The sequence below is a fragment of the Rhagoletis pomonella genome, unplaced genomic scaffold (assembly GCF_013731165.1).
Source record: "Rhagoletis pomonella isolate Grant_MI unplaced genomic scaffold, Rhpom_1.0 Rhpom_scaffold_00006, whole genome shotgun sequence".
Lineage (NCBI taxonomy): Eukaryota > Metazoa > Arthropoda > Insecta > Diptera > Tephritidae > Rhagoletis > Rhagoletis pomonella.
The window spans coordinates 57,703,311-57,716,822 of NW_023458560.1; the positions used below are offsets into that span (position 1 = coordinate 57,703,311).

Sequence of the window (13,512 nt, forward strand, 5' to 3'; positions counted from 1 at the left end):
GCTAATGCATAAAATAATTTTTTCATTTTTTGTCAGTGCCATGAGATCTGCACGATTCGTTCTATTTTCAAAAGTGAAGAGTCAGATTAAAAAGCTTGACCTGTAGACAATAGTAGGTTTATTTTTTTTTAAAGAGTTACGACCTGTTAAAAAATTAGATTGTTAAAAAATTAGATTCAAATATTTTTTTTAAGTTAAATGAATTATTAAGAGATGTGTATCAATCGAAATGTATATTAACTACATGTAGAAGGTTGCCAACTGTTTAAAAATCAAATTCCATTTGAACTAAAGGAATTAGGTAATTAAAATGGACAGGTATCACCATAAGGGAGTCAGACGAAAGAGGTTTCAGAAGGTTTTAGCTTGAAAATATTACGAAGATGGTTGCCACCTGTTTGTAAAGTCAAATTTAGTTAAACTAAAATAATAATTGTGTACAAATTTTATATCATAAGTTCAACAAATATTGAGCATTTTAATGCAAACAATTTTTGAAAAAATTAGCAAGTTTTTTTTATTTCCAAAATGCTCGAAAACCGCTCGAATGTTTTTGTTTTTTAACCGACTTCCAAAAAAGGAGGAGGTTATCAGTTCGTCGGAATATTTTTTAATCTGGTTTAGATCCGATTATTGGAACATGAGATATATATATATATGTATATTTTTTTATGTCGTTTTTTTTTGCTAAAAATTACTTGTGTTTTCTTTAATCAAAAATTCAAGATTTTTCCTTTCATTTGGTATATGGGAAGCATTGGTTGATATCTTCTAAGTATGTTTATTTGATTCAAATATATGGGCATAAATAATTTTCTATACAAAATCACTTCGTCACCATTTGGCAAACGCGCGCATGCGCTGGAAGTGAGAGAAGGAGACAAAAAGTATGTGTGTTTAGGTATTTCGGCTTTTGAATAACAGATGGCGTAATATTTATAAAAGGCAAAGGTGAAGGCGAATATGTAGATGAAGAATATGATAAACATAAAAGTAAAAACAAAGATAAATATAAAGAAAAATATGTGGATGAAGATACCGATAAAGGTAAAGATGAAGATAGATGAAGAAAGATTAAAATAAAGGTAATTACAGAGAAAAGGATATAGACAGAGACTCAATATGGGGACTATTTCGGGATTTTAGAGATGTTCGGAATTCTCAGGACTTATCGATATAATAATCGATATTTTATCCGGTTTTGTTATCGATATTTTTTATCGATTTTGTTATCGAAATTTTTATCGATATTGTTATTTATTTTGCTATCGTTATTTTCGGAACATCGATATAATAAACGATATTTTTTATCGATTTTGTTATCGATATTTTTATTGATTTTGTAGTCGATATTTTTATCGACTTTGTTATCGATTTTGCTATCGATATTATTATCGATTTTGTTATCGATTTTGTCATCGATGTTTTTACGATTTTGCTATCGATATTATTATCGCTTTTGTTATCGATATTTTTTTCTTAGCATGTGCTTTCGTTTTTGACTTGGATGTGCTCTTAACCATACCACGTATTTAGTTGCTTTTAGATGTACAGCTATCAATAATAAATCTGATTGAAGATGACACTTATAGTCCCAGATGTACCCATTATTCATTATATCTGCATCATCTGTAATTCTTTGTACATTCATTAGTTTAATAAAATATCTTTAAGGCATTGGGCCTGGTTGTATTTTATTTGCATTTGATATAAATTTATGACTTGTTTTGACTGTTCTGCCAACAAAGTTTACCTTAACTTTCCGTTCCCCTTCCCCTTCCCCACCTACTTTTACGGACTCTTCTCATGCCGCAACTTTCTGTTTATTATCGATCAAACCATGCAAGTATAATAATTTGGCAGTGTGCTCGTAAGAAGGCATCCATATCTGTAGGAAGGTAAACAATTAAGCGCAAACTACAAATACATAAATAATTTTTATCTGCTACACAAATTTAAATAAACAATTAAGTACAATCTTATACATTTATGTTTGTATGTACATATTTGCATACAAATGTGCATACATATGTATTTACATACATATAAACTCACAGTTTACCAGAGCGCCAGCAATTCGCAACCGATATGTCATCGTTTACAAAATTTTCTTGGCAAGTGTTTGTCACTCTCTCTGTGATATCATCATTTTCTCTGCCATTTTCCAACCAAATATGCATCTGTCGTCGTCTGATTCGACTAATGGCATTGCATGTTTGTTGTTGTTTATAGAGTAAAAATAAATTTAATGGCTTATTTGATTAACTTTAATTGCTTCGTTTAGTTATATACATACATACATAAGTGTAAATATTTGTGCTGCTTTATATAGTTAAGATATCATTTAAAATGGTACGATTGGTAGTATGAAAAGCTAAGCGCCTAGTAGCTATTCTGGGTGCACACAGTTCCTATGTTGTGTAATTTGTACTGGTAATTATCGTAAAATGTTTACAATGAATGCCGATGTGCGCTAATTGGCCTAATGATAAAATACCTGCACATTTTTTCACGGCTAATGAAACACAATTTGTAATTTGTAACAATGTCGGAAAATTTAATTTAAAAGCAAAGCTAAACTTGGCTGAACATTTTGCATTCAAAAACCCAGATTCCTCCTATCGTAGTAATTTAACACCCAAATTCAGAAAAAAAGAAAGAAGACTCTTAGGGGCGTTTTCTCGACTGCTTGCTAAAAATTCACGGTCAGTATACTTTATCGATTGCCCGTTGTAAGCATGTGAGCGACAAATTTGCTTTAACTAACAGTCTAGAAAACGGCCCTAACTTATTTATAAATCGAAAATTTGCATGAAAATGTCACTTTATAGAACTATAGAAATATAGATATTGAATTAGTTCGCCTTTGAAGAAAGTGCGCGATATGTAGATCGAGTTATAAGGCTATAAATTAAAATCCCATGAGAAAGTGGATACTTTACCTACTTTCTAAGTACCTTCGAAAATATATTGAATATCGAGATATTTGAAAAACCCACATTTATAGTCCGATTTGGTTCATATTTAGAAAGTTTGCTTTAAAAATATTTGTTTTTATTATAACTTACATTTTATGAACGACCACAACCACAACAGTCAATTTTTTTAAATTTCATTACAAAACTCTGGAAAATGCTAGAAATTTTAAATTTATCAATTCGATTTCGTAGAAAAATGTTGAATATGCAATTTTTTAGCCCATTAAATGCGCAATACCCTCGGCAAAGAAATTCTCAAAAATCGGCGGAATTTTTTAGCGACTTGAAACTTGCACTTTAAATTTAAACTGTATACTAAAATTTTTTCTAAGAAATCGAATTGAAAAAATGAAAATTTCATGGTATTTCTTGAATTTTCCAAAGTTATTTTTGATATTAAAAAAATTTATTATTGTGGTTTTTGCTTTGCACGTTTCTTTAATTTCGTGTCAATATTAAAGCATAAATACATTTAGTAGGCATTTCCGTCCCCAACCATTGCCGTTGCATTCGACATGTTGATTTCTTTTAATTTATTAACGCCGCTAAATAAGTTTCACTTCAATTAAGTATGTTTGAGCAAAATCCTCTTAGACTTTGACTTTAGGCATAGTGTGGTTGAGGCCCTAAAATCGCTGTTCCTACAGTGTAATATATGTAATGAGCATTGAAATAAATTTCCATGCTGCAATTACCTTTGAAAATTTAGTCGATATAAATTTCATAACTCGCATGTCTACAAAATATTGAGATAATATTCATTGTCATTGTTATTGGCAATTTTTGCATGTAAAAAAGCGAAAATTGCATCATCAATAAGCAAGTTGGAAATGTGATTTTGCAATGCCGAGAGTACAGTTGCTACTCTCTTTTTTTTATTATTTACATCTTGGCACGGCAAATTCACAATGCTCATCACTCAAACATTTTGCTTGCTGCCAAATAAGTATTTGTTGTACTGCAACACAAAAGTACAAGCTACGAAACAAACTACTAATTGCAAGTTATTTTCTTTGCCGCTCGACTAAATTTTGCTTTTATGTATGCAGCACATACACTGGCGGCCGAAATAATAGACACGTCGTACTTTTAAGAATTATGGCTATATTTATTTAGTTTATTTTATGTTTAATATTTTTTTATTAAAGCCTAGTTATACAACAAACATTATTTAAATCCGCTTTTCCAACTTAAAAAAAATTGTAATAATTCAAATTTTTAGAAAAGTTTTGGTTGCAGTTTTGTAACCCATTAAATTTTAGTATAATAAAGTACAAGTTTAAATTGGCTACAAAATACCGTTGATTTTTAAGAATTTTTTTGCTGAAATTCTGAATAAAAATTTGGTGAAAATTGGTCGAATTTTTATAATTTTTGTAAAATGTTTGAAAACGGGATTTATATGGTATTTGTTTTATAATTAACCATGGAAATATAGCCAAAACTCTTCAAAGTAAGGCGAGTCTATTATTTATGCCGCCAGTGTACATATTTGTTTAGCTGCACTCAAGTGCGTCGCTGATGAGTCGTACGTCAATTGGGCGGGTTATTTATAAGCATAATTTTAAAAACAAACAAATAAAAAAATTTCATCTTGTTTCCGTCTGCAACCGCTGATTGGCGGCATTCTGACGCTTAGCTCCACCGTTGATGATTGTTGGCGCTTTGGCGATTGCACGGCTTGGCTTTACAGTACAATTTGCGATATAAATATTCTTAACATCGGAATTTAAACAATATCAATTGAATTTTACGCTCGCTTCCTTCATTCACAACTTTACATGCTGCTTGCAAAATTAATTTGTGTCAGCTTGTAAATAAATTTTCAACACATTTTTTTTCGTCTTCTTCTTCTTCTTCTAGAACTGCTGGTACAGTTGGTGCTGTTGTGACTTGTCCCTTGGAAGTGGTTAAAACACGCCAACAGAGTTCAACTTCTTTTATCGCGCCGACACGTCTCGAACCGGCAAGCTCCACAAATGGCTCCAGCGAATTGTTACGACCCGAACAGCGACGTAAATTGAGCACGACAATTTTGCGTAAGAGGTCACAGCCACAGGTGATTGGGGGTGTGCGTAGGGTAGTACCAATTTTATAATCCATTTTTTTTTTCTTTTCACAAGAAATAAAGTACTCTCTCCTAGCTACTTGGCAATTGGAATTATTAATAATATTTGATTTTCGTTTTTTTTTATTTTTACACGCTTTACAGATAATGGCTATCTCACATTGCGGCATCTCATCCACCTCCACAAAATCAATGAGCATCGTGCAATGTTTAAGGTAAGTATTGGAAATTTAGATGACAACATTTTTTTTTAAAGAAAATGGGTTGCCAAATAAGGGTGATATTTAGCTGACAAAATTCTCGTTAACCCAGCAGAAAATTTGTAATTGCCTCTTGTATGTACAAATGAACATGTCTGGACTAGTTTCGGGTCAAGTTCACGAATATTTTAGGACAATTTTGGGACTAGTCCTGGACTGTTTCAAGACTAGCTCAGGACTATTTCCGAATCATTCGGGACTAGTTTGGGATCCTTTTGGCCTGATTCGGAATCATTTGGGTGACGTTTCGGGACCTAGTTCGGAATAATTTTCAGGTTAGATCGAAACAATTTACGAAATGTCTCTGAAATAGCCCTGAACCATTTCCGAAGTGGCTATGAAAAAGTCGTGTACTGGTCCCACCAAAATTAATAAAATGAAATGAAATGTTAGACGCTTTAATTTTTTTTTTTTAACTTGAGTAATTTTCGAAAAAAATATCACTCTGAAGTAAACAACCTTTTTTATATTTTATTTATTTTTACTATTTTATACAGATAATTAATTTTTTTTTGCCTTTTTTTGCAGACACATAGTACAAAATGAAGGCCCACGCGCTTTATTCAAAGGTCTGGGACCGAATCTTATTGGTGTGGCACCTTCACGAGCTATATATTTTTGCACCTACTCACAAACAAAGAATTTTTTAAATAGTGTAAGGTAAGTAAATGCTTGATTAAAAATAATTAAATAAAAGTCTACGACAGAATACATATAGGGTGTCATATAAATTCGCATTTTGCGCGTAAAGGCGAGTAGAGAGTAAAATTTTGTAAACGAAATCTGGGTCGTTCCAGTTACATTTACGCAACTGTCGTGGGAATCCGAACATAGTCGCCCAATGATGCAGTAAATCGAGTTAAACATTAACCCCAGGAAAACTAACACGAATCATTATGGTACAAGAAGGAACAAATTACTAGAATAATTCCATCAAGGAGAAAAGAAAAGAACAATAAAAGTCATTCGGTAGTTATTCTTGCTGACAAGCTCTCATTAAATCCGCACCTAAATACGTAGATAAAGTTATCCAAATGCCACGGCTTCCATCTAGACCTGCCGGTGTCGAATAGGGGGACATAAGATCCAAAATTGTCAAGGTGCAACTGGGTGGCCTGCACCCTCCTCTAAACCTAAATCTAGGTAACTATGTAGTAAGTTACTTGATGTTAGCTCTACTGAAACGTTACTGAATTCCGTGCTTGCTTACTCAGTATATAAGGGATTTGATTCGGACTAAGGGCACCAGTTTAGAGAGAGCTCTGTAAGCCTCGTAAAAAGGTCATTTTGTCAATTCGAACAAATCGGAACTCATGCTACCGACCAAAAAAAAAACAAAACAAAAAAATACAATTAAGATCTCCTTCCTGCAATGGAACGACTCTCACAATATCATTTGAAGTGAAGGACCTGAGCGTTGTATTAGACACCCCTCTGAGCTGGAAGACAAATATCGAGAAATGCATAAAAAAGAGTATTTACTTATAACCTTTGATACATAAAAGAGGATATTCAGCAGAAGTTTCGGACTAAGTTCAAAGCTTATCTTTTGTCCGATATTAATGAGGAGGAGGATGTGATTAATGTGATGCTGTAATAATTGCTCATAGACCTGCACATACGTGAAATCGCAATCAGCGAACTCTGGAATCAGACCCTAAGAGTGGCATAGTGGTACTCTTGATAAGCTTTTATAATCACGGAAACAATCAAACTTCATATCTCCTATGTTGAACTTTAAGAAAGAACTTTCAGGTGATCTTTCATTTTGACCGAAGTTGAAATAGAGCCAGGATAATCAATGAGAATTTTACTGGTACGTATACTGACAGCTACGGTAAAGGTGCGAAGGTATAATCTGAGATGTTGGATGTGTCTTTCTGGTTCCGAAAATCTAACTTTGCTGGCATTGTCCAAATGGAAGTACTGGGGATTTAGGGGACCTATGGAGTAGTGAAATAAACCGTGAAATAATACAAAACCGATACATTTTCTCAGATTGGCGGGCAGCACTAGTGGCTACTGGCATCACCAGTAGGTAACTTATTCTAAAGTAGGCAGAGATTGCAATTGACACATACACGGCACCGAAAAGACTGACTGAATCGGCACGGACCAAGACACCGCTTCAGGAATTCGATGGCGAGGCAGTAAACTGTCTACTCGGAGTAATCAAGTGGGAACTGCATACATACATTTACAGTTGGTACGTTTGGCTAAAATCCGATAGAACAATCTACAAAACTACAAGGAATATCTGGCCACACTATTCCAAGTAATTTGACGATACCAACAAATTGTAAAAGCAGATAATATCAACAGTTCCAGGGAGAGTGTATCAATGCATTTAGGTGCTGGGCCAATCTCAGATAACCATACTACCAACCAACCAAGACCACAATATGGTTCCCCCTTCATCCTTCCATGAAAACGTTTAAATATCCTGTTCTTGCTATTTAGTTGGCGACACCGTTGCCGCCTTATTCCAAAATACTTACACAAAGGGTAAAGTTTCTACAACTTTATAGACCATTTTCGCTCACCACTACGCTGGAGTAATATTTTGTATACATTTATTATCAATAATACATACATTTTAATGGATATGATAACTTATTAACAAACAAAATTCCCTGTTAATAATTCGTCATACATTTTTTTGTTTGTATTTTCAGTTTCCTGCAAACCGAATCACCGCAAGTGCACATACTAAGTGCTGCCAGCGCTGGTTTCGTCTCGTCCTCACTAACAAATCCCATTTGGTTTGTTAAGACGCGTCTGCAGCTAGACTACAATTCCAAAGTGCAAATGACCGTGCGTCAATGCATAAATCGGGTGTACTCGCAAGGTGGCATAGCTGGTTTCTACAAAGGCATCACCGCCAGTTACTTTGGCATCTGTGAGACAATGGTGCACTTTGTCATTTACGAGTTTATCAAATCGAAATTGGTAAGTAAATTTGAACGAAATACAAAACAAATAATACTTGATTAATCCATTCATTTCTCTTCGTTCACACAGATTGAAATGCACAACACACGTAACGGCGATGCCAAATCATCGAAAGATTTTCTGGAATTTATGATGGCTGGTGCCATTTCAAAGACTGTAGCATCTTGCATTGCATATCCGCATGAAGTGGCGCGTACAAGACTGCGGGAAGAGGGTAATAAATATAATACATTTTTCCAAACGTTACACACCGTCTGGAAGGAGGAAGGGCGGGCTGGACTATATAGGTAAGTGGTACAAATATCTAGTAAATTTGTAATAATTACCAAATTTGGTGGGTAAACAAGTAATTTTAAAGCACACAAAACATAACCGACTTCAATGCTCATATAAGAGTTTAGGGAGTCCCGTTAAGTTCTTAATCATCCAATGATCGGAACTAAACCAAATTAGTATGGAGTTATCGCCTTTCTGATAAAAAAAAAAGAATTATCGAAAACGGTCCACGTGCTCTAAAGTTATCCGGTTACATAAAGTAAATATTAAACACAAATATGCTCCTTTTTTTGAAGCCGTTTAAAAAAGCGAAAGAATTGCTTTTGCAATTATTGTAATCAAAGCGTACACTGCGTTGATTACGGTAGATTTGTTGTTGTTTTCAAATACTTGTGCATTTTCGCATACAACTCTCCACTAAATGACCCCCCCGACCACTGATATGCATAAATTGTGAAAGAAAAAATTTAACTGATTGCGCTTGCATTTTTCAAATGCTTTCATATGTAGTACAGATTGTGCAATTGCAAATTTACATACATATATATACATACATAGTACATATATGGATACATTTATATATGAATGTGTATTTGTATACTTCAATACTTGACCACTCCTATGGACACTCGACTGCTTCGTTGTGGTATCTATTTTTATTTCGCTTATCTCTATGAAGTATACACAAGTCACACCCACATACATATTTACATATATATGAGCGCATATTTCACACCGTCTGTCGAATGCTTTTGTGCCCCTTGCTGATTTATTTGTTTTGCGTTTTTTTTTTTTATTAGATGACGCACTAAAATTTTGAGCGCAAATATTTAACTTTTTAACTGCCAAAATGTATTTTTTTTATTATAAATTTCCAATTTTGGCTATAAATTTGTATTTTTTTATATTCATATGCGCTTTGTTAAAGTAACGTTAATTGATTTGTTAAATAACAATCAATGCCATAGTGATAGTATAGTCAATAAAAAAAAAGGCAAAAAATATACTATGAAATTTAGTTGCGATCAAATTAATTTGCTAATCAAATGTGCTCACACCATGCATATCTGCATTTGATGTTTATCGGTTAGGCACAGTTTATTAGAAATGAGCCCTTGATATTTTCTAAGGTTAAATATCCACTCCAATTATTTAACTTTGTTAATGATTTTATAATAGGGCTATTCGCGATCCGGTGCAAATGGCCTAGCATCATTGCATTGCAAATTTGTATTGCAAATTATTTGCAATACACAAACAAAATACACGCATTTGCATTTGTCATGGCTTGGCAAATTTGCAATACCGAAAATCCATAGCATAAATATGCTATGCATTGCATTCATAAACAAAACCAAAGCTGATGCACAAAAAGTGTTTTGCAAAAGCTTTACCATGACAGTTTAATAAAGGTCGCTCACAATCCATGGCATATTTCTGCAATTGCATAAATTTGTCAGCTCTTATGCACCGAATCGCGAATAGCCCTATTATCATTACGAAACTGTGTTTAGGGCAGCGAAACTATCGATTTTTCCTTTTGTGAGGGCATATTGGGGGACTGTTTCAGGAAATTTACTTGGTATCGGTCTTTTCGACAACACAAATGGAGGGTCTAATAAATGTTATCGAGTCGTGATATTTACAGTCAAAAAAATAACCTTTAACGTGTCCGAAGATGGAAAGAATTGCGATTAAAATTTCTGCACGTTTTTTGGATAGGGCTCCCACTAAATTTTTTAGTTTATAATAATTTTCGAATCGAAAATCGATTAGAGAATGATGTGAAAACCCCTAGACATTAGAAACTAATTAGAATTCAACGTTGATTATGATTAGGTATCTAACCTTTCCACGATATCGAGAACGAAGTATCTCTTTTGTCAAGATTGCTACATTTCTGAACAGTTTTTCTAATTGCATTCTAACTTTTTAATTAAAAAAAAACACTTAAGAATTCGAATCGTTTTCTAATAGTTCACTAGCCAATTTGTTTGTTGGGAGGGTATACTTATATCCCGTACCACTGAGTTTTTGCGATATTACTCTGTCCTCACTTGTTTTCTGATATTTTTCTAATGTAATTTTTTTTTTCACTGTGTTTTCGTTCTGCACTTCGCAGCTGCATTTATGTACAGAGTTAGGAAAAACAAAAAAATATTGCTTTCTGCAATTATTTTAGTACTACTTTTTATACAATACTAGCTGATACCCTCGACTCCGTCTCCGTAGCTTACTACTTTTCAACATACTTGCAGCAGATATTTAAAGCTAAAAATGCAGCTTTGATGAAAAACAATTTCGATCCGCTGCAGTATATATTTTTAATTTTATTTTTTGTTTTTTCAAATATAATATAGGTAACTACATACATACGTACGCTGTTTACGTTTTTAATCTCGTCTAATCGTAATAATTAATTAATTAATTTTCTTAATGACTCCAGCAACGCCAAGCAGATCCATTTGTGAAAGTATTTCTAGTATTTCATCGAAATCGGACTGTTAAAACAGATTTTATGATCTCGACTCTAGCGCCACCTAGCGGATTAATTTTTCATAAAACTATTTCTCGTCAAACCCCAAGTAGAAGTTTCTAATTTCATCTAAATCGGATCAGAGGTACAGCTTGTGTATATATCGACTCATGCGCCACCTACCGGATTCAAATATAGCCTATGTCCGTAGCTCTTTTGATAGAAGCAAGATTTTAATGTCATTCAAAAACGTTTCTGAAAGCTATTGTAATTACCTTTCACAGAAAAAACTTGCGAAAAAAATTAAACCCCTCAATTAAAAAAATGCATTATTTATTACAATTTTTATTATTTTCTTGCTGCTATGCATCCTTATCACAATTTTATATCATTCGAACAAAAAGTACGTTGTAGTGCTATCAAGATCTTTAATTTGAGCCATGGAAAAGGTGTCTCTAGGACCTCTGAAAGCATTTTCATCCCATTATTTTTTCGAAATTAATTCAAATTAACGGAGCCTAGAACAAAGAAATGCATTTCTGAACTGAGGATTCTTTACTTGCAGTAAAACACTAAACTCACAATAAATATGTGCATGTGCATGGAATGCGAGAAATATAAAAAAAAATTTGAGTTTACTGAAATTGTATTGTTTGCCCATTTTAACTTTAAAGTTCTAAAAATTTAATATTTTATCCAGTAAAAACTTGTAAATTCACCTCGAGATCATACCTAATGAGCAAACAGCTGATTCGAATATCTGTTTTGCTCATGTTTGAAAAATCGAAATCCGATAGAATTTCACGACACCAAAAGAAACAGGTATCGGTTTTCATTTGTATACTTCTTTTGTATATCATAAATTCTGTACTATGTATACGCAATAATGAACAATGAGAAATGCATAAGTCGCATAAACCACATCGATACAACAGAAAATGTTATCGATACAAAAATCCAAGAAATTTCAATGAAATGAAAAATATACCGATAATGAAATCAATGAATACGTATACCGATTAAAATCGCTTTTCATCGATAACTATATCGATAAAGTACCGATAACTAATATGTGTACATACATATATACATATGTATCTACTCTATTCATAACAATGTAGAAAAATATTTATGGCTATCGATAAGAAATTCGATAAAGATATCGAAAAGTAGAGTAAAAAAAAACAACGACAATAACCACATGATCAAGTCTAAAGAGCAACAAAATAGTTACCCTTGATTATAAGTTGAAAAAGCAACAACAATTTACATGGCAAACTTAACTCAGTGGCAAACTTAACCCACTGGCGGCTTTGTAAGCCTAAGTTCAAAACCCAGTGAACTCGATAAAGAAGTCTAATGAGGATATTTGGTGATCTCCGAAATAGTAGCTATAAATAACTCTTACCATATGTAAAATTCTTGTTGTTTTTCCACAAAAATTTTCAATTAAAACCGCCTCAAGCTTAAGAAAATTGTTGAATGTTAAAAAAAAAACTCGATATTGAATATTTTAATTTTCTTAATAAGGTATGGGCTATGCCAGTATACGGTCACTTGAGGCTGCTCACTACCCCAGATTCGGCAATTTTGCTTATAAACACAGCCACCGAGCGTGAAATGAGCCTCACCACTTCAAGAGATTTTCTTCGAAATGAGCGAAAACGCAGCCACTGAAGATTCACGATTTTGGTAGAATAAATTTAGCAACGCATACTTCGGTCGTAAAACGAATCTTATTGTGAAATGGCAAAACTTTAACCAAACAAATACCAGTTGGATAACACACTGACATTTGACAAATGGCAGGTCGAAGTGTATACATATTCCGTTATTATTTTTTTAATATGTTATAGTAGAATACATATTTTCTAATTTTAATTTTATTTTGCATAACTGGATATTAAATTTAGGTGGTTCACAAGGTGTCGGTAAGTGTCGTATTGTCGTATGTTGTAAAGTTTTTAACGGCTAAATAAATGTTTAGAGGACTTGAAACCACAACCAGTTAGTTGTTAACGGTGTAAAATTTCATAATATGCGTTTTATGGTAGCTTGCGAATCCGTTAAATATACACCCTCATTGCGAGAGTCGTGTCGAATGCAAGTCGTTTTACGAGAGTCGAATCGTATCGAAAATTTCACGTCATTGCCAAAAATTTCCACTCGACTAGTGTATTAAAACGGAAAAACTTGGCAGCACTGTATACTTTTCGACGGTTTTCGTCGTTTACTTATTTCAGCACGACATTAGACAATGCGAATGTTGTCGAGTCGTACAATTTAGCCTAATGTACGACTTACGCAATGAGGCTGATAGTTTTAGCCGTTTAAAGTTTACGACATACAACAGTATACAACACCTTGTGAACTCCCTAATTGTTTAATTGCGCTTTTCACAAACTTTTTATATATAAAAATTTATTTTTGTACTAATTTCCTTCATTTAATTTCCTTTTATCTTTGCAGAGGCTTAGCGACACAACTGGTGCGGCAAATACC

At 33.4% G+C, this 13,512-nt stretch overlaps 1 protein-coding gene across 1 annotated transcript in view; it reads left to right on the forward strand.

Annotated features, from left to right (window-relative positions):
• LOC118741006 (mitochondrial carrier protein Rim2) overlaps nucleotides 1-13,507 on the forward strand; it is a gene marked incomplete at its 3' end in the record, with an annotated part of 371,826 nt that extends 358,319 nt beyond the window's left edge. Inside the window, exons 2-7 of the mRNA XM_036472792.1 lie at nucleotides 4,842-5,037; nucleotides 5,191-5,261; nucleotides 5,835-5,966; nucleotides 7,982-8,255; nucleotides 8,328-8,545; nucleotides 13,480-13,507. Of these exons, the coding sequence (XP_036328685.1) occupies nucleotides 4,842-5,037; nucleotides 5,191-5,261; nucleotides 5,835-5,966; nucleotides 7,982-8,255; nucleotides 8,328-8,545; nucleotides 13,480-13,507 (919 nt within the window). The remainder of the gene's footprint in view (nucleotides 1-4,841; nucleotides 5,038-5,190; nucleotides 5,262-5,834; nucleotides 5,967-7,981; nucleotides 8,256-8,327; nucleotides 8,546-13,479) is intronic.
• Nucleotides 13,508-13,512: the final 5 nt, after the last annotated feature.